The sequence below is a fragment of the Arachis hypogaea genome, chromosome 6 (genome assembly GCF_003086295.3).
Source record: "Arachis hypogaea cultivar Tifrunner chromosome 6, arahy.Tifrunner.gnm2.J5K5, whole genome shotgun sequence".
Taxonomy (NCBI): domain Eukaryota; kingdom Viridiplantae; phylum Streptophyta; class Magnoliopsida; order Fabales; family Fabaceae; genus Arachis; species Arachis hypogaea.
This window is the reverse complement of record NC_092041.1, coordinates 97,001,036-97,023,240: the sequence shown is the minus strand read 5'-3', so window position 1 is coordinate 97,023,240 and position 22,205 is coordinate 97,001,036. Positions and strand designations below refer to the sequence as shown.

General features: G+C 35.8%; 1 protein-coding gene across 6 annotated transcripts; it reads right to left on the bottom strand.

Moving 5' to 3' along the window:
• Window positions 1-239: 239 nt before the first annotated feature.
• Window positions 240-17,068, bottom strand: LOC112697038 (uncharacterized). 6 transcript variants are annotated; one of them, XR_003151046.2, is made up of 25 exons: window positions 16,390-17,068; window positions 15,514-15,612; window positions 15,146-15,370; window positions 14,921-15,040; window positions 14,630-14,713; window positions 14,485-14,544; window positions 13,215-13,343; window positions 12,883-12,944; window positions 12,481-12,537; window positions 11,799-11,922; window positions 10,221-10,355; window positions 7,223-7,303; window positions 6,774-6,887; window positions 6,594-6,673; window positions 6,215-6,350; window positions 5,748-5,897; window positions 5,431-5,516; window positions 4,128-4,315; window positions 3,947-4,039; window positions 3,218-3,405; window positions 2,952-3,063; window positions 1,947-2,104; window positions 1,356-1,472; window positions 593-925; window positions 240-489 (listed from the first exon to the last, which is right to left on the bottom strand). XR_003151046.2 is itself a non-coding variant. In XM_025750017.2 (24 exons), exons 1-24 carry the CDS (start codon window positions 16,606-16,608, stop codon window positions 701-703), a joined length of 3,042 nt encoding a protein of 1,013 aa, XP_025605802.1. In that variant the 5' UTR covers window positions 16,609-17,068; the 3' UTR covers window positions 240-700. The 6 variants fall into 6 exon arrangements, 3 of the variants coding, with proteins under 3 accessions (XP_025605802.1, XP_025605803.1, XP_072053461.1); XR_011862516.1 differs by having other exon boundaries at window positions 1,363-1,472; XR_011862515.1 differs by having other exon boundaries at window positions 14,921-14,962.
• Between the last annotated feature and the right edge of the window lie 5,137 nt (window positions 17,069-22,205).

Sequence of the window (22,205 nt, the reverse complement as noted above, 5' to 3'; positions counted from 1 at the left end):
TTAATATACTTAAAAATATCAAATAGTATTAAATCAATATAAAATTTTATGAATAGAATTACAAAATATATACTTTTAATCCAAAATTAAATTTTGTAAAAAAAATTACGCCGACGAAAAATTCTTTAGTACATAGTTATATATATAAACACACGTGTTTTTTCAGTTAAACTGCCTTTCATGTGTTATCCTCGGTTTGTTTATTCTATTTCAGTATTTTTCTAGATGAAAAAAGAAAATTCTCCCTTCAAATTATCTTCTTATTTGAGGGATCTAATCATCATTTATTATGCTAAAACTAATTCCTACTATTACAATTATTCAAGTAGTTTCAGGTGGTACAGCGAAAATAGACATCATGAGTTTCCTTCCCTTCAAAATTTCTAATTCCATCTCTGGATATTCCTTAACGGATATCCTGTACAATTTCAAAAGGAGGTGGGCATTTTTCCTAACCTGATTTTGAGGGCCAAAATTGTGGGATGTGTACTGTACAGAGAGGGAAAATTACACAAATATAGTAATGGAAAATGGTGAGGCATTTTGAACGGTAGGGCACCAGATTGGACAAAATATGACTGACTATACATACCTCATCACTCTACAACAATTGATACAGGTAAGGTGCCTCGGTTAACTTTCTTTGAAGCTGATTGCTGTAATGCATGAGCTAATTCTCACAATTCACATTGTCATGTCTTCAAGTTAGATTTGGTATATTCCGGTGAGAATCGGCAAATTCCCGAACAAGGCGCTTTAAAACTCTGCCACCCTTCCCTTGCATATGCCCGTAATTACTCTTCAATCCATTGGAGTTCTTGCTCTCGAGATAATCAGCGGCTGCATCAACAAGGGCCTTTGACCAAAGTGGCACCAAGGTCTCCGCTTCTCCATGATTTAGGTACTCAGCAGGAAGAGCCTGAACCTGCAAGCCTCGAATTGTCCGGTTGAAAAGACAAATCAGAAATAAATTCAGAACAAAACTGCCTAATAGATGGTAAACAATTAGGACAGAGATGAATCAGTTAACACAACATTGGATCAGAGTTTAATGCCAATGGCCATGCAGATAGGCATAACATCAGAACCCATAAGAGCGTGTTGCATTTTTCTTTTGAAAGAAAATAGAATGCTAGCAAATCAAACCTCCAATTCCCATTTTACAAACCAAACATTTCTTTCTATGATCATGTTCGGTTTCAAGTCTCAATTCTAACTGCTGGTTTCCATATAGCAAGAGTCAAATAAAACAATAAAACATATTAAAGGAATAATAATAAATACATGTTGGAGAGAGAGAGAGAGAGAGAGAGAGAGAGAGAGAGAGAGAGAGAGAGAGAGAGAGAGAGAGAGACTGCTGACTGTAGCCATCCATGCAGAGTTTGCCAGCAAAGTATAGACTTCAATGTTGTTCTTTCGGATAATGTGCAAATTGCAGCCAGTTGTTGAAGAATTGTTGCACATTTGTGAACCTATCATGTAAACATAATTTTTTAATCTATTTTTCATCAAAATTTAAAAGATTCCATGTATCTAAGCTAAAAGATCAATTAATATTGAAATCATATGAAGAAAGCTGGGGAGAGGGAAGGGTAAAAATAAAAATTATAAAGTACATGAACCATTCAAAATTCTGGGTTATCAACATGAACAATGTCAGGTGAAAGGCATATAAAATTATCAAGGGAAGGATCAACTGCATAATTGCCATCAGCAAATTGAAGATCAGAAACTAAAACCACCACACACCATCAACCAAACCTTGCTAACCCATTCTTAACAGCTCTCTCACTCTAAACGGTATGCACATCAGCCTCAGTGGAAAAAAGAAATGGGATAGAGAACTTTATATTCTATCCCAAAGAAAGAAAATAGGCATAGGTAATACTTTTACATGTGACAAGATAAAATAGGTATAGGTAATACTTTTACATGTGACAACTTACCCGGGACATTGCAGATACACCAAGTAAAGCATATACCACATTGGATACAAGCCCCTCACCACTGTGAGAAATGACATGGATGGTTGTGGCGTTGAATGACCCTTCAAGAATACAATTACTATGTTCTAACAGCGTGACAAGGCCCACGTCTAAGAAACCTGAAGAGCATAGTAAAAATAGACCACATTTAATAAGAGATGCATATATAATGTGAAAGATACTCGGTCTACAAAGTTGGAAGAAAGCTCTTCAAAAGTGAGCTTGTCTCTAAAATTAGCATGTATGTATATATCAACTCTTGATTTAATTTGAATTGCATCATGACCTTCACCAGATCAAATCAGAAGGCACCCTTATAAAGGAACCTTGTTCGAAAGTTAATTATTATGGCGATTGTTTCTGAGATTAGTAGAAGATCAAGATTTATTGCTAATGCGAGTCAGCTACAATATTTTCATAAGCATAGGATATCCTTCGTTTTTTTAGAATTATATACTAGTCTTTATTCATACCATTCCCTCTGCGCGGAAATGCATTTACTTTAAAATTTACAAGTTACCGTTGTGATCCAAGATATCAAACTAGAGCCAACTTTCAATTGACAATTACTTTTTTTTTTCCCCTTTTATCAGATGAGGCAAGATATTTCATAACAGAAAGAGATAATAAAAAGATATAGGAAAAAAGTGATCCTCTTTACAAAGAAAATAAAAGGTTTAGCTAATGAGTATTCTTAGAACACTTGTTAACAGAGTAGAAATAGAAATTTATTTCTTCCAATTTAATTAATCGTTGAAGATTTTATTTTATTTTTTTTCATTTAAGCTTTCTATTTCTAATATTCTTAAAAGTGAGCTTAGTCAAACCCACAGAAAAAAAATGGAAAGCTTAAAATAATCTCAGATTTAAAAAGAAATTTAGAACAATAAAAACACTCACAAACTTCCCACCAAATATCAAGTTGTAAGTGCGTAACAAGGAGGATAACAAGCAGATATTTCTTACAAGATAAATATGACATTGCGGCCAGGGCAGCTCCGCGGTGCATTGCTGTGCAGCATATAGCAGCTTTTTGGATAGAAACTTCAAGAAGAGAACCACAGGATGAAAGGGCATCCTGAAATAAATCATCATACTCATTTTAATATGCAGACTTCATTTCTCCCACATAATAAATCTCTGAAATGATAAAGAACAGATTGTGACCAGTTCTCATCATCACTAGGATCTGGAACTAATGCCCACAAGATAACAATAATAATAATGAAAACCTTGTTACAGGAACGAATAAATGTAGATGCAAAATTGGTGTAGGCCTCCACTAAGTCAGGTTCTTGGTCACATACGTAGGAGGAAGTTAGAGCCATTACAGAAGCTGCATGAGTAAACCTTTCAAATGTGGTGACAAATAAAGGTCCATACTCCTCTCGGTGACCAAACTCCTCAATGACAATGGAAGCTGAAACATAATATTTGAGTTAGGAAATTCTTAACGGTTAATGGGACTAACCTGAGCAAAGTCTGTAACATTCCATAATCAGAAGAAATTTCATAATTATGAAAAGTAACACCAACTCCAGATTTCATGTATGATGGTGAGAAAAGAAACAAAAATATACTGACAGATCCTCTCATCTATTGCCAAAAATCAATTATAGATATTCTCATCTGATACACCCCCTACCATACATATGTACATCAAATCTTGATGTAATTAAGCAGTTTTGCTTAATATTACATCACTATGGTTTTAACTTTAAAAGGTAACTAATACATGCAACACCACCTCAGCTAGCTGCCTGGCTCATCTACATTTTGATGGTCACATCATCATTTAACAAATTGATGCTTCTTTATCAAATTGTTCTTAACAAATTATGGTGCATGCAGCATATGAGCAGTACTTTGCAAAATCATCGGTAAGATCTTAACAATTAATTTAACCAGTAAGTGCCAAGTAAACCCAGAATGTGGGTAATTTAAGACAATAAGGAACTTACCGGTTCTTATGTAATACTCATGACTTTGGTACAAAACAAAATTTGTTGAAAGCCAATCCAGCACTTTCGGCAATAATGTTGCAAAATGCTGACCTGCACATCCAAAATATCAAAGAAAATACTTCTCATGGGAGCCATTCATGAAATGTTGCCAGACAAGTCCAAAATGAATATAACAAACCTGAAGATTGAATAGCTAGCGAAAGAGCTCGGCAAGCTGCCATGGATAAATTACTACTCTCCATATGTTCAGAGCTAAAAACTTTCTCCAAGATGGGCCAGAAGACCCGTAAGAGTGAAAGTATGGAGTCATCTGCAGCAGGTTCAGCCACCGCAGATATAGAAAGATGATTGAATACAGTTCCCATTCTGAATTTACAGGATTGAGAGCAGGATCAGAAAGAATAACCATGACAAACATAGTCTACTATGAAAATCCCAATAACTAAAAAAAGACAACTAATGAAGAAAAGGCTGAACAAAATCCCATAAAATGAAACCTATTTTCATGAAACCACTTATCCTAAAAGTTTAAACTATTAAGTAGAAGCACATGAATGATTATATACATAATCGGTCTCCTCACGCAATGGCCTCTTTTGGGTTTGAAACATGAACTATGCATGGGTTTATTTTTGTCGTGCTTAAATTCTTTGGAGCATCAAGGATCAAAACTTTAAACCTTTTTGGCTATAGAAGCTCTGATACCATAAAAAATCACTTATCACAAAAGCAGAAGGTGCAAGGTATAGGCATATGAATGGTTATTTAACATCAATTCCATGCAAGCACGAAATGTTGGAGTGTGAGATCTTAGACAGGATGGCATCGACAACTTGCAACAAAGATAACTTACTTTGTTATGAGTAGAACATATTGATTTCAACATCCCTTTTCACTGACGCTTCAAAGTCACCATGTCATGTTCTGTTTTACTTCTCTTCCCCCTTACCTTGCCAATATTATTACATCATATTCAGCAGCTAAAGGGTGTATGAATTTTATGTATTTTATTTATCACTGACCTAGCATTCTAGTTCCGGGAAATTTTTTATTTTTATTATTTGTTTAATGTACAGCACAAAGGAAGCTACCTGAATAATAAGGAATTGCCTGACTTCATACCGGTGGTTTTATGGGTTTCTTTTTGGGTGGTGAAGGTTGTATACTTTCATTCGGACTTCTCCACATAATTATATTGTAAAAGAAAACTAATTTAATTGTCTTACCCCTATTGAGTATTTTTCAATTGAAGGCAATGCAATTATCTTATACAAACAGTAAAAATAAAAAATAAAAATAAAAGATAGCAGGAATTAAATTAAAGTAATTAAGTTCCCCTGCCTTTTGAACCCCATACAGACCATTCAAACACTGTAATGTAAACACTACCATTGTTCCTCGTAATATTTACATCAACTATCTTGGTCTACCCCAAGTACAAAAATTTCAGAACATCCCAAACATAGTATTCACTGGCATACCTGTGTAACCCTCTAGAGGCAGCATTCAAAACTTGCATATAGGAAGCAGGGCTCTGCTTAAGAGAATGGCTGGTCTCTGGATCAACCTAAAAAATATATAAGATCAGATCCTCCAATTCATAGAGCAAGCTACATACAGAATCATCCCAAACAAGTTCCTTCAGAAAATTATTATATATAAAAACAGATTGCAAAATCATAGAGGTGAATCAACTCCAATAGATTATGGTTGAAAAATCCATCTCAGTAGATCCAGTCAAAACAGGAATCAGAGTCAAAACCCAAATTAGTGTTCAAGAAGGAAAAATGGGGCTCACAAGTTTCCCAATTGCTTCATAGCTAGAAGAAAGAAATCTAGCCAATAAGTTGCTCTTCAGTTCTCTGTTGGGAACAGAACTAAGGATCAGACTTATAGCATTCATTACTTCTTCCTCATCTTCCATTGATAAATGCCACTTGTCTAGCCCCTACAAGGATAGGCATTACATAAGTGGCCAAAGGAAAATACAATATTCAATATATCTGATAAAGATATCATACACTGAATTGGGAAATTAGATAATGCTTCTGAAAAAAAATTAAAAAGAAAGAAAGAACACAAGAACTTCCATTTACATTAAGCTGACAATTTTTAGCCATGTATATACATCACAAAGAAAAACTCAAAAGTGCTAAAAATGTAGAGAAATAACAACAGAAATCCAATCACTTGTTACATCATCAACTCAAAGCATGATATTTTCAGTTGGATATTTGTGCCACTGAAACATGGAGAGTAGCTTACCTCCCCTATCCACATCAGAACTTCCAAATTTGAAGGTTCATAAATTACTATAGAAGCATCCTCACAGACTTTCCGCAGGGTAGATGCACAAGCATTTGAGGATAGAGGCTCTGAAATCCCTATAGCAAGAAATAATCTGAAAGTAGAAAGTTTGCATCAGAACATAACATATGAATATCAATAATGATCAAATCAGCAATTAGTCAATCATGTTCAACATAGTTATTTTAAGTTTGATTATACAAATGATAAATCTTGATAAGATATATCTATCCAACCTAAATGAGCATGTAATAGAAAATTAAAAATAATGAGACAAGACCAATTATTCCATTAAATATGCATATACTACAACAAAGTGGAGATTGTGAGTACTCACAACAAGGGCCTAAAATTTTCCTTAAAAGATGATATCCACTTAGAATAGGAACCAATCACCTCTGCTAGAGATCTGTATACCTAAAATGAAATTAGACCTTTAGATGGACAAGATAATAAGAAACACCCCTTAGAAACAAATGTGAATGAGGAAATGAGAGAGTATTCTTATAGAACCCACAATGCAGTTGAAACCCTTCAACCCATCTGACGGCTTTGTGGACAACATGGTCACAATCTGCATGACCATAGAGAAATCAAAACTCTGGCCATTCTGTATTATCACATCAGCGGCCTGAAACAAAGGATAAATTACCATAAATAAATTGGGTAGAGCGGCACTAGTTTATAGCTGTTAAAGGTTTAACAGTGTACTAGCTTTCAATATCCCAATACCCTAAAGAAAAAAGCCAGGTAGACATATAACAGAAAGGGACAACCACCACATGAGTAGGAGCTGAAGTATTATAAAAGCAAACATGCAAAACTAAAAGAAGAAAAGCATTACACTATGCAAACATTATACTCAGTTTCTCAGTTCTTTGTTTTGCTGCATGCCAAATCAATAGACTCAATGCTGTCATTAAGATGCTAATATGGTATCCAATTGAAGCAGCAAGTGGCACTCACAGCATTAAGAGCAAACAGCTTGCTTTCCACTTCCTTCCAAGGGATTGGTAGATTTGGAGATGCCCACCCAGCAATAAAGAGCTGCAAGTTAACGAAAATGACATGATCTACCGATGATCAAGTAACTGTCTAACAAAAAATATTATTGAGGTATCTATGAAAGCATATCATTTACATTTAAATGAACCAGAACGACTGGATAACAGAATATTTCCCATTCAAAAATCTAATAAACAAATAACTTCCTAGTAAAGTAATTAGCAAAAATATCCAAAGTACTATACCACGCTGCTCAGAAATGGAGTTAGGAGATGAGCTATATAGTAAAACCTTGGAATATTTTATAAACTAATTACCAGAATGAATGAATGAATGACGTTGACTTCCTTGGTCTTCATTTTCATAGAAAACTACAATTTTGGAGCTAAGAATTTCATTTTAATACACTATCAATGTAAACAAGTTTAACATATACATCCAATCTAATAGGGGATGTAAAATAGAAGTACAAGTTTAAGCTGATAAGACATGAGCTGAGTCAAGCAGATCCAAAAGGACTCTAATAGGAATGTTGAGCACAATTATAATTCTTAGCAGCTCTACTGAGACAGCCTCTGCTTTATACATATATCTTGCGGTCGGAAAACAGTCTGTAGGTATCCTACTTTCCCTACAGAAGGAAGAATTACACCACAAAAGCTACACGCTGAAATTGAACAGCCCAAGCACCAGAATCCCATACTTCCAATGTTGGAACCTAAAGCTAATAACTTGCAGCTGGATCCTAACATCCCACCACAATTAGCAGTCTTAGAGACCACGTTAGCTGGTGCACTAGCCCTTTGACTAGTCCCAGCAAACACTCCAATGCCAGGTATCACCACTCAAAGAGAGAGAACGGCGAAGGAAAATCTTTTCTATGTCCCATCTAATCAGCAACTAGCAAATAAGAAACAACAATGCCCTCAAACCCACTTTAAATAAGGTCATTGGGAAATTCTCTAGATATAAGGTTAGTAATAAGCAAAATTAAGATCAAAGACCTCCCTATCCAACACCCTTTTGATTGCAAAACCATGTTTTGGGCTCACCATTTATCATCACAGGGAAGGTACCTCTGTTTCCCACATGGAACCAAAGCACCATATATATATATATCTTGCAGTCGGAAAACAGTCTGTAGGTATCCTACTTTCCCTACAGAAGGAAGAATTACACCACAGAAGCTACACGCTGAAATTGAACAGCCCAAGCACCAGAATCCCATACTTCCAATGTTGGAACCTAAAGCTAATAACTTGCAGCTGGATCCTAACATCCCACCACAATTACCAGTCTTAGAGACCACGTTAGCTGGTGCACTAGCCCTTTGACTAGTCCCAGCAAACACTCCAATGCCAGGTATCACCACTCAAAGAGAGAGAACAGCGAAGGAAAATCTTTTCTATGTCCCATCTAATCAGCAACTAGCAAATAAGAAACAACAATGCCCTCAAACCCACTTTAAATAAGGTCATTGGGAAATTCTCTAGATATATGGTTAGTAATAAGCAAAATAAGATCAAAGACCTCCCTATCCAACACCCTTTTGATTGCAAAACCATGTTTTGGGCTCACCATTTATCATCACAGGGAAGGTACCTCTGTTTCCCACACGGAACCAAAGCACCAATCCTCCAAATCCATTTCCAAATAATTAAAATAAAAAAAGTGGACTAATCAAAGCTTTCTCAAAATCAAGTTTAAGAAACAAACTGTTTTTTGTTAAGTGTTGCATTATCTACCACTCCTGGCAAAAAAACAACATCCCAAGTATTGTTACCTGAAGTAAATGCACTTAGTTTCTGAAATAGTATCTCTCAAGGCTCAACACTCTATCCAGACAAAAAGAAAAATGACCACACTAATGGGTTTACCATGCACCATTTCTTAGGAACCAAAGATAAAAGTGAAGCAAGTACTAGCACCAATTTTTCCTCCACACTGAAACTTGGCAAACACCTTCACAGGTTGTCCCCAGTGCTGTCTCAGCAGCCTTGATAAAAACCAGATGTAACCATTAAGTCCTGTAACCTTATTTTTCAACAAACACCAAAATGGCTCTTAATCAAGCTCTTTTAATCCTACTTATACCCACATTATTGGAAAGGCTTCCAATTTGGATCATAGTCCTTAGCCAAGGCAAACTTATGATTCTGTCTCCAGCAGCCCAGCTTTCTTTATATCATAACAAGATCTATTCAAAATCATTCAGCAAAGTAGGCCGTTCAGTCCCTTTTTTCCACTGGTCTGAGCTCCTTCTTGTTTCAACATATCAAGAATTCCAAGCTCAAAAGACTAATCAAGAAGTAAATTATTATTACTCAATACTATTACTATAGATGATAAAGATTATTTGGATTAACAACAGTTCTCTCTGTAAGTTCATGTTGAATCCATCATAAATATGAATTAATGCTCCTCATAAGAATTAATCTCTGTGATCATTGGCTCTTTGCAACAAATTATACAAATATAAATGCTTACTTGTTTTTAATAAGACTAGCTAAAAATATCATTCAGATATCTGAGGTGGAATTTCTTCTCCTTCAGCTTGATTCTATTAAAGCATCATCAGCCTAGCTTTGCTTTTACATTTTTGCTCTAGCAGAGCATACCTTCTTCTGCCTATCTTTTCTTTCCTTCTACTAAGGTTCTTCATCAAACACAGGGAAACAATATTTTATTTCTTTAATTGGTGGGTAAATATATCAATAGGTATGTTAAAAGATGATATGATATCTCTATTAATCTAGCTATTATCCTCACTATCTGTTTACAATAACCTAAAATGATCAAATAGATTCACAAGTAGTGAGTATTGCAGTTATTATATAATAAATAACTAATACCAGTGTATAATCACACCATGATCAAGGTATAAAACACACAACATAGCCCAGGAGATGCGGAAATTAACTCAAAAACGAATTAAAATCAATGGAACTATCCAAAATACCTTTTGTATAAATATGGAAGATCCTAAAAGGTGACATATATCCACAAAAAGTTCTACTAGATTCATCCTGAAATGGACAAGACCATCAGGCAACTCAATCACTCTTCTGTCATCATTGTATGTAGAATCATCCACCTGCCGAGTACCAAAAGGAAAAGAAAGAAGACTTGAAACTTTCAAGAGACTCCATCATTACAATCAAGAAGCAATATCTAAAAAGAATTACCAGAGAGGGGGGGGGGAGCCAACAACAAACAAAAACAAAACAAACAAACAATGAAGCTGACTTCTTGAGCAACAGCTGTTTTATTTATGCACACAAAAACAATACGCAAGTAAACATTTGTTTCATATATGTACTTATGTAGTATATTAAATAAAAACTTAAATGGGACATATCCCGATTATTAATTTAGTTTACTTCTATTAAATTGTGCCTATTATAATCTAGCCAGCAAATAATGTCAACTACAGACACAAAAAAAAAGGTCAACTATTATTAGCATAAATCTATTGTCAAGTCTCGAGGTAAAAAGTATAGTAAAATGCTATATCCAATAGTCTTTAAACCTGAAATATCAACTAGAACAGTAAAAGAAAATCATTAGTAGTTTGCAAACTTCCTTCACGCTATTTAACAAATAAAAGACTTTCAAGCTTCTTTTGAAAGTATTTTCTACCATCAACACAAGTTTGTCTACAATGGGAATATCCCTTAATAGAAACACATGGCATTCTCTTAAGGGTGCATGGAAGGTCAAATATTTTACTGCTATCATCTGTTAATCCATTTCTTCAATTAGGTGTGACCTCTTTAGCACCTCTCACCACAAGGGATTGAAACTACAAAGTACCTCTTCAAGGGTTATTTCCTAAGGCCTTTTTACCACCTAGAGAAAAAGTTCCACTCCTGTTCTAACTGCTTCCTGCAAATGGATTTACACTGGTAGCAAATATTAGGAATGTTTTCTATTAACGTCAAATACTACAGAGTATTGAGAATATCCTTAATTTAATTAGAATATTATGGCCCCAATTTGTCATGTTGAGGAAGCGATTCCTACTATTTCTGATTTCTGTCATATTCCTAATGTGCTTATCGTTATTAGTCTTCTTATTGATGGACTTAGCCTGTACTTGCATTCGATCTTTTATTTTCCTTAATCCTGAATTCATAATTCTTCAACAGCCTCTAAGTGTTTCTGAGACCGAATCTTCAGTAAAGCAGTGGCTATATGTTCGCGCTATGTAGGATCAACTGAACCCAACTTCCTTTTTTGGGTTAAAAACAACTTACGCAAAATATGGTTCAGATAATAAATAACAATATTGATGTCTTGCTTGCGCTATGATATATTTAAATTCAGCTTAAAGTGTTACATCCAATGTGGCTCCAAGCACTGAGAAGTTAGAAGTAGAGAACTCTCTTAATTTACGATGTCAATCCCATCAAATAAACCAAAAATAATAAAGCCAACATCAAACCCCTATCCTTCCTGGGCTAGAAAAGGGGTCAGACAAGAAACAATACATTAATCAAGGCACGTAATGGATAATACAAACAGACTGAAAATAAACCTGAGATCGCAACAACAATGAATCAAGTAATGCTGAGAAGACAGGTGAAAAAGTTTCCTCCACATGTTTCCTATGTTTTGCACCATCCTCATCAAGGCAAAGGATATAGCTTGCAAGAGAGGACCTGAAACAAGATATATCACGTTCATGCTGACTGTACTAAGACATTGTCTTTAAAGGCACGGAAGATAGAATGAAAGGATAAAAGAAAAAAATAACGGGGGAAAAAATCTTAAAGAAACTAAAGAAGCTCAATTGTACAGCAAGAATTTCAAATCTATCGGCATTTCAGGATTTAAGGATTCATATACAAGACAACAAGACTAAAATCCTGTAATCATTCTCATACACAGGTGCATAGCAATCAAAATAACAATAGCTGATAAACTCGGCTTATGAGTTACGACACATCAACTAGGTTGAAACAGCAGCATGATTTAGTATGCGAGTATAGAGAAAATGAAGAAACTATGCATAACCAATTAATCTCAATTGGAAAATGCTCCAAATACTTTAGTGAATAAACATAGGCAAGCAACTCTATCACAGTCAACAAGACATAGAAAAAGAAGAGAGAACAGAGAGACAATCAACATATATCACACATTCACATGTACAACAATTGACAAGTAGAGGCAGGTACTACATAAACAAATTGGAAGCCTGCTGAAAATGGCATTACCAAAACTGCAGTGTAGAGTCTGCAATCTCCCAATCTTCACATGGAAATGCCACGCAGCTGCTCGCATATTCAGTAGCTTAGTCACAATCCAAAACCAAATATCTAAAATAAGGTGCTTTATGCAAGTAAGCTTATTAGAAATATGCAAAACTCTAAAAACATGAGAAAGTACCTATGAAAGTTCCCAAATACAACTGTTACCAAATATTTATGACCTTTATATATGGCTAGATTTTAATGGAAAAGCATCTTATGTGCAATACAGCATAAAGGTCACATTTAATAATTTCATTGACTGGAAGCTCATTAAAAAAACAAATAAAACTCCTTGATTCTTTGGCAACCAAATGATTGGATAGGACTATAGCAATAAAGGATTCTAAATAAATTGTTGCAATTCACCTCAGGAGTGCATCTGCCAATGCAAGGGCTTCTGGACTTGCTTCTACTATAAGGGACGGAGCCTAGCATACATTCAACAAGTATGAGAAGTTAAATGAGACATGCATGAGTATAAAGTGCTAGAAAAAATCAATAAACGTGTCAACATGAGCAACCACAAGAAACTCAGCTACTCTCATAACAGTAAACAGAAAGTTAAATAAAGTGTCACGGTTAGTGTGTAGTTGCTTTATCAGTGTAATTCCAACAGAAAACAAAAAGAAGGTATACGTAACAAGTATTCAGAAATCCAAGGAAACACAAATTAATGAAATTACTGTTCCATTACTTACAGCCTGCCCAATTTCTGACAACAAGCATGCAAGGCCCCCAATTATTTTCATGTCTCCTCTAGTAAGAGCTGGAAGGAGAAGTACTTCCTTTAGATAATGTACTCTGCATAACAGACCTTGAGGCACTCCCTAAAGAAAGGCCATGTCAAATTATCAGTCAATATATCACACGTCCTTAGAGACACCATACATAAAGATTAAAACTCAATGAAATATACAGATAAGTTTCACTTAGAAAACTACCAATGTCCACCCTAAATGTTCCTGGAAATACCAGGCATAAAATTCAGATAAATTTTAGTTACATGTGCAGTGGAACCAACCTTGCAATTATAATAGTAACAATCCACTGCTTCTCTCGGCCATTTTTCAAATATGGCAAAAATTGAACAGTGGCAACCAAATTTTGAAATATACAACGAAAAAAACAAAATGAAAGGTAAGCCAGTAGAAAGAGTTAAACATGCCAAAGGGGAAAAAAGAATAGACTAAAAATATTTCGGTTGACTCAAATCAAGTATTCAACTATCCTAGAGCTGTTAGGTTTGTAAAACTAACTGGTAGCCTAAAGATAAGTGAACATAGACCAAATATGCATATACATTCAAGTGCTCAAAGTGAAAAGGTTTAAAACCAAATTACATAGCTCAAGGCTTTTGGGTCACACTAAAGTAATGCAACTAATCTCTAAGTGGGATAGGCAAGCTACCAATTAATATTACAAAGGGTTCTTTTGTTTTTCACCAAGTTCATATATGAATTCCTCAATCTGAAGTCTACCCTAGACCTGTTTCCTTGACTCTGATTCACTTATTATTTCATTTCTGAGTTTTGAAGAATTTGATATGGAAGACTTCACAGACCACAAATCAACTTTTATAAATATAATTGATAGCACCCAAATATCCTTAAATTGGCCCATGAATCCATGATAAACAACCCTTACCATGACATGCCTCTAAGCTCTAATGAACCATCAATAGAACAAGTATCTTCGACCTAAACTATCCTAAAGGCCCCGCAGACTTGAACTCAGTTCCTTGACTGTTCAATTTGAATATCGCCAGCCAATATAACTGCATGACAGTTATTGGGGCTAATCAAATCTAAAATTTAGTAGGTAAACAGATTACAAGTGAAATGAGACATTACATCAATCACTTAGAATACGATAAAATGCAATTAAGGTTTTTTCCCCCATAAAAAGCATTCAATTAAGTTGAACAAATCGAGACTCAAGAATAAACTCCATCAAAGTGGGCAACCATACCTCATGTCTACTCACAAGTTCAATGAGTACTTCAACAGCCAAATCAAATGAGGAAGGTACCTACACAGAGAATGTGGAAATTAATCAATCTCGAGTACTAAAGAATACTCCATCTCAAGAAACAACTGCACAAGAACTGGATTACCTGCAATGAGTTGAACACAAAATTCAGAAGTGGGTGAGCTGGCAATGTTCCCTGGGAAATCTCCGAGAAGCATCCTGCTCTAACCTGAATACAAGGACATACTAGAATAAAGTAAAATGAAAACAGAACATCTGATAGAGCTCCAATAGATGAATATCTAAAGCAGAAAATGTCTTGTCCAGCAAACAAAACCAAGGAGAACCATGCTTGCAAAGTGAACCACCTTAGCAGTATGCACCATTGCAAAAATCAAATCGGTTAATATGACTGTGTAACTGTGAAAGTACATACCCAGCTCAATAAGCAACGCAAAATTTTCCGATTCCTTTCATGCTGTTGCACAGAACCATCAAAACTTAGTTCAGATTGTTGCAGCAAGAAATCAAGAACCATAGGCGTATGCAATAGAAGCTGCAAGACAACCATAGTAGAGTGTGTGGAACTAGAAGGTATAGTGAGAGAGAAAGGTCAGAGACCACAAGGACATGCAAACGTATTAAACCAGAAGTCCCAAACCTCTTGTGTATAATGGCTTTTTTGTAATGAGCTAATTTTAGAATCAGGTCGTTCATTATCAACAACTTCCTCTGGCAGGACAGTGAGCATCTCCAGGACGGCAATATTACCATTATCCTGGCTCTGCAAATTCTGCAGACTGTAAAAAAGCTGCTGAATTGGGTTTCCATGTGCAACAACTTGAAGAACAAGGGCAGAGAGTGCAAGACAAATCTGTGTTAAAAGCTGTCATGGCAAAAACAAAGAGCCAATCAAAACTAAATGCCTTTAGGATGAATCAATCTACAAGACAACTGAATGTTTTCAATCATAACAACTCTCCATCAGCAGTCTTGTGTCTTAAAAAAAAACAAAATAAAATAAAAAACCTGGGGAGGCCCAGTACTGAATCTCCTGACTGCAACAAGAAGGGCATTTAGCAAAGCATCCTTAGCTTCTAATTGCAGTAGATAGCCTTCATTTTGTATCTGTAATATGAAACATATAACAACAATAATTAGTTTAAGTTGAAGCATCAACTGTTTTATATTTGTGGATTTTTTTAATCAACAAACAGCATAAAAATAGAAAAATCAAAAAATATAAAATTACAAACTGGAGAATTTGGTTTTGGTAGCTAGGCACCACTAAACTCATCAGTGTCTTTTTAAACAGTCCAACCATAGCCCTTGTTATTGTTAGTCTTGAAAAAAATATTTATAGAAAATAAGAGTTTGGAACCTTAATCCTTCTACAAGTTTGACACCTAAAATCATAGAAGCTTCTATCACATGACTTTGACCAAGTTACAGTAGCTGACAAGATCCATAAAGCCCAAAACCCCTTTTTTTTTCTCATTAAACCAACACACACACAACATAAATGAATGTGTCTCCCCAACAGCTCAAATAGTATTGTTACACAGTAAACATAATTGCATACGACATTTTTCAAATTGAGAAGCAACAGTTCCCGTTATTCCAACGCCCTTATAAACAAGAAGCGCAAGGGGCACTTCACAAATGAATGCCATGTGCGTGCTTGATACGCACAAGCAACGACAACAACCAAAATCATCACACTTTTCACTCGAGAGTCCACAGTCCACACAAACCCTAAGTGCACAGCATAATCATCATAATCAGAATAAGCATAAAAGTAGAAACTTGAATTATAAGGATCATAAACCGAATGCAATCAAATCAAGTCTCCATCTCCACCTAAGTGAATTACGAGAGAGAAAGAGGGATTCTAGAGAGAGAGACCTTGCGTTTGAGAATCTGGGCAGCGAAGAACTCCACCTCGAAATTGGAGGGGAGAGGGTTGTGGCGGCGATCGGCGGTGAGGATAGCGGTGGCAACGTCCCAGGCGGCGTGTGTTTGCTGGAACTGAACGAGCCACTGATTCGCTGCGACGCGGTTGCACGATTGGGTATCGTGGTTCAGCACATGAACAGCTTCAGCCACCTTCACTGCAAGTTCCATTCGTTCGCCCCCTCTTTTTTCTTTTCTTTTTTTTTCTTTTTTGAAAAAATAAAAGGAATTTTTAATAATTTTAGAAATTAGTAAAAAAAGAGAAAGGCAGGATGATGGCGATGATGAAGGGAGGGAGCGACGCCTGGAAATTGAAAGAGGAATCTGATGGAGAAGTGTTAACCGTTGTTTTACGGGTTCATCGGACGGCTATGGTTGGTGTTGTGGGCTACAAATTACAATTGAATGAAGCAGTGTGTGTGTGTGTGAGGGTTTGGCTGTGCTCCTCTGCGACCCAACATACGCCACACGCCAATTGCTGTATTCTCTCTCTTATTCTTAACTTCTTTCAAGGGCGTTTTTTATTGTTTCTAGAACTGCCATTGGTCCGACCTTCTCCAATCTACCTGCCCTACGAGGGGTGAGGACCCGCTGCTCCTCTCGATTTTGGACCCAGTAATAAAAAAATTAGAAAAAAAATTAAACGCTCTTGACAATTATTTTAAGGTGAATGCTACAGTGTCTATCACTTTCTACCTAATTTACTAAAAAGGGTAAATAAATAATATTTAATAAATTTTACATGATTTATTTTTTATTTTAAACATTTTATTTTTTACTTTAAAAGGGAAGTTAGGCAATTTAAGCACTATAACAAAGGCAACATAGAACTCATCTTATTTTAAATGACAATAAACTTTTTAATAAAAGAATATTTTTTTTACTCTTGATTTTTATTTTTAGGTTTAATTATTCTGTTGGTCCCTATAGTTTCGCGAAATTTTCAATTAGGTTCCTATACTTTTTTTCCTTTCAATTGGGTCCCTATACGTTATTTTTTTTTCAATTTAGTCCTTGCCGTGACAAAATCGTTTGAGATAACAGAATATTCTCCTAATTAGATTAGAATTACTAATTAAATACAACCCCATCTTTTTTAAATACCAAAACTAACCCTTAGCATTTTGTACTAAAAATAGAGAACCCTAGCATCTACTCTGCTCTGCTTCGCGTTGGTGGTGTGTCGCTTCCGTTGCGTTCCCTCGCCGTGGATCGCCGTGCCGCGCATCGCGTCGCCACACTATGCCTCGCCTGACCGCACCTCACCTTGCTGCTCTGCTCTTCGGGTGTCGATGCTGATGGTAGAATCTTCAAGAAACGCCCATTCTAATCTCAGGTTCAGTGGAGAGCTATGGAGCTTATTTGGCTGATGGGTCAGAGAACAGGTGAGATCTTCAAAGGACTAATATCAAGTATTTAAGAATTAGCTGTGATAGCTCTTTACTTGTGGTGTTTGTTATATTTTCTTATCTTCTGTGTAGCCAGTTAATTCATCAACATAGTTAATGATATTTTAGATATGATGATATTCCAACCTTTCTTCTTCATCTTGGTGTCCCATTTTAATCTCTTGGTTTTTGAGGAAGAATTGATTGACTGAGATTGGGAATAAGGAGAAGCTAAATGTTTTAGGGGTGTTCTATTTATATTGTGTTGTTTTTTTTCAATTTTTTTAGTTGTTTTCAGTTTATGTCTCTCAAGCTGTGAATTCTTAAGTTGTGTGAATTTGTAGTTTAGTTTCATTTTTACTTAATTGTTTGCAACTTCTGTTTTGTTTCTCAAATTATATTCTAAATTTTGTTGATGGCTATGATCCATGGATTCTTCAAAATTAAGGATGTATTGTATTGCACTCGTATCTTTCAAAGAGTATTTGAGCCAAAAAAATTGGAGTTCTTGGGTTTACACATTTTCATTTTAGAAATCTTAACTAGTGTCAGTGTCCATGGATCTTGATACAACATCTTATTTATTTTTTAAGTTTGATCGATTGCTTACAAGTAACTAATTTGGTTGATCATTTGATCCCTCTTGTTCTTTCTCGGATTTATTACTGTGTTGGGTCACGGTAGTTAATTAAGGTCTGTATTTAAAATTATTATTGCTTTGGGTGCTGATAATTTGCAATCATTTGTACTAATTATAATCCATTTAAACCTGCAACATATAATACTTTGATATGTTCTTCAGCTTCATCTTTTTCGGTCTTGAAAACATTATCTAATTCTAATTTCAATGTAGTTAGTGTGTATAATTATTATTCATAATTGGAGGTATGACATGTGCGACTGTAGAAGGCATTTTGAGAGATCTTCCAGGAGTCAAGAGGATTGTAGTGGCTTTTGCTATTTTGTTGATTGGAATATTGTCTTTGATCCTGAAGTTCCTAGATACTTAGTTGATGGGATTGAAGGGGGAAGCAATGGAAAATTTAAATTACGTGTTAGAAACTCTTATATAAGGATGGCTTCTAAAGATGTTGAGGATAGCTCAACTATGTTTTGACTCTTCATATCTAGCTTGCTTCTTAGTGTGAGTATTTTTAATTCTTCCTTTGATACTTTGTGTGTATGCTTCCAATAGTTACACTATACTTACATTTTCTTTATTTCTTTGAATCCAATGTGAATTCACTTATTAGATCATGGCCGTGCTTATTGGATGGCTACTCATTTTAAGTGCATACAGTTCTCTCTTTTTTATTTTTCAAAGAAAACAAGTCAGATTATCTTTGTGAAAATACATATAAAGATTCAAACCAAGATTTGATATTATTTCTCAAACAAAAAAATCTTGATTTTCTTAAAAAGTGTATGTTATTTTACAGATTATAATGTTGCACAGCACAATACGAGGGCACATGTAATTGCAGGTTGTTACTGCCAATTGAAGTGGTGTATTGATTATTGTTCATAGCAAACTTTTTCAAGTTAAAAATGAGGGTAATGTGTTGTGTCTGCAGGAACAATAACTAACATTTCAATTGCTGGGGCATTTGAAATTGGAGCAGGTATCTAGTACTTGAAGAAAGTGAGAGCTAAAGCATTAGTAACATGTGGAGTCCAAAACAATGAGAACATACTCTTCTGTCTGAGATATAATTCTTTCTTTAGAAAAAGTTACGTTAATAAATTCTTTATCTTATTGTATTGTATAAAATTTGATTTGTTATATTTTTTGGGATAATTTTGACAATATATATATATATATATATATATATATATATATTACTATTATTTCTGTTTCATTTTATCCAATCCTTTTTTTAGTATGTTCTTAAGATAAGATATTTTGAAAGTTAAAAAAAAAGAAAAAATATTTTTGGTATAATTTATATATAAATAAGCAAAAAAATGATAGTGACAAAATAAAAAGGATTATAGGAATATTTTTTTTGTTGTAGAATCATTGAATAGGGATTATAGGAATATCTTTCATTGAATATTTATAGTTGTAGCGAAATTTTCAATTAGGTCCCTATACTTTTTTTTCTTTTCAATTGGGTCCCTAAGGGTATACAAGTAATTTTACAATTCACTAACATTTTTTTGACGTTTAACGTTAATAAGGACTAAATTGAAAAAAAATTAACGTATAGGGACCCAATTGAAAGGAAAAAAAGTATAGGGACCTAATTGAAAATTTCGTGAAACTATAAGGACCAACAGAGTAATTAAACCTTATTTTTATCAAATTGATTAACTTTTTTATTAATATTTTTTCTATATTAACAGAATAAACTTACATAATGTGTTAAACTGTTGATTTATTCATTAAGAACTAATTAAAATTAACAAATTCTTTATTGTTAGAAATCTCGATATCTTTTTAGACTCAACTACCAAAAGTAACCATGAAAGATTGATTTGCTGACAAAAGTAACCATGGAAGATCAAAACTTCTCATATACCCACAATTGATTTGCTCCGTTTGTCAAATGTGACCAAATATTAATAAAATGTTGTTAAATTATACAATGTGTCCACATCTATTGCAACTGACAAAAGAATGCCTTACGTGGATTAATTTTTTTTGTTGTTAAAATTGTATTTATTTAGTTTATTAAAAAAGAAAATGTTACTCTTTCAAGCATTGAAATTGGAAAAAATAGAAAGAGGTGTTACCCCTCCCTTTTGAGCGTGACATCAATTATGCCTTAACATAGCAGTTTTTTCATCTTCTTCTTCTCTAGCGTACTCCCATTGTACTCTGGTTCCATTCCTATGACGGCATCGGAAGCACATTTTCCCTCATAGCCAGATTGCTATGAATGATGCTTTCCTTCGAAATCATCTTCAAATTATGGTTCCGGGGGGGGGGGCGTTCGGACTGCTGGAGTCTGTACTGCTCTTCTTGATATCCTGGACAAAACTCCTTTGAGTTCTTTGGGTTCTTCCCAAAAAACTTTAGAGAAACTTCAGGGGAGGAAGGGGAGGTTACTTGGATGAAGGAGGAGCTGACTCGGCTTCAGGAGAGGGAGAAGAAGCTTTTGGGTCAGTGTGCTATGGCGGAGGGCCTGAAGGAGAAGATGGAGCAGAATTATGTAAGGCTCTTCGCTGAGAATATTGACCTTCAGAAGCAGCTGGAGTTGAACCGGGAGGCCTATTAGGACTTGGAGGATATTTAAGGAACAGGTCAGAGTTATTGCTCCTAACTTGGACCTTTCTCCCTTCCATCCCGACAAGATCATTATTGATGGAGCTATTGTCTCCCCTCCTCGTCCCGAGATGGGTTCCGAGCTGAAGACTCGCGGGCAAAGACTTATTGAGTCTCCTCCTCGTGAGGAGCAAAAGGAGGGATACCTGCAGAGTTCTTCAGAAGCTCCGACTTCTACTGCCAAAGAGACCCCTCCGACCCTTCCAACTCCTGCTGCATATCTGAGCTCCCTCCCTGTTCATACCCTGGGTCGAGCTGTCCGACCCGGGATATTCTACAGGAAAAGCGACCGACCTCTTTAGGCCAGGACAACCCGACCTCTTCTCAAAGAGCTCGGCCAAGTCACAGGAAAGCCCAAACAAAGGGCCCAAATAGAGGAACACGCCCCAAATCCTAAAGCGGCCCAAGCCTACAGAGAAAAGGGCGGTTCCTTAAAGATAAGATGACCTCACTTAAAGATAAGATAAGATAAGATAACTAACTTATCTTATCCACAGAAGGCCACATCTCACCATTATAAATACACTGGAGCACCCAGGTATAACTCATACTCTGATTCTACTCAATACCTGCTTAATACCCTTGCTAACTTAAGCATCGGAGTCCCTTGCAGGTACCCCCCACCCTCCGGAGACAAAGGATCAGCACCACCGCCAAGTCCAACAAGTCGGACACGCCAGCTCTGGCCGCCGTACACCTGCCGGACACGTCGACTCCGACCAACCCAGAAGATCTCATCCGAGATCGACCTACAGTTTCAGGTAACCCTCGGAACATTGGCGCCGTTGCCGGGGAACCTGGAAGTCATCCCATTAACATGGCGGATGACCATGACAACGACCACGATTCAGGTTTGGAAGACAGAACGCCGCATAAAAACGCGGACACGGTACTCAAAGATACTCCAGAAACCAACGGAGACAAAAATTTATCAAATCCAGGAGTAATAGAAGCACTTCAAAATCGATTGGAGCAACTTGAGAAAGAAGCCCAACATCAACGTGAAAAAGAAGAAGATCTACGCTGGGAAATAAGGCGACGCCGAGAATTAGAGGATAAGCTCATAAAACTCAAAGCTGATCTCAAAACTAAAGCCACTCGATCATCCACGG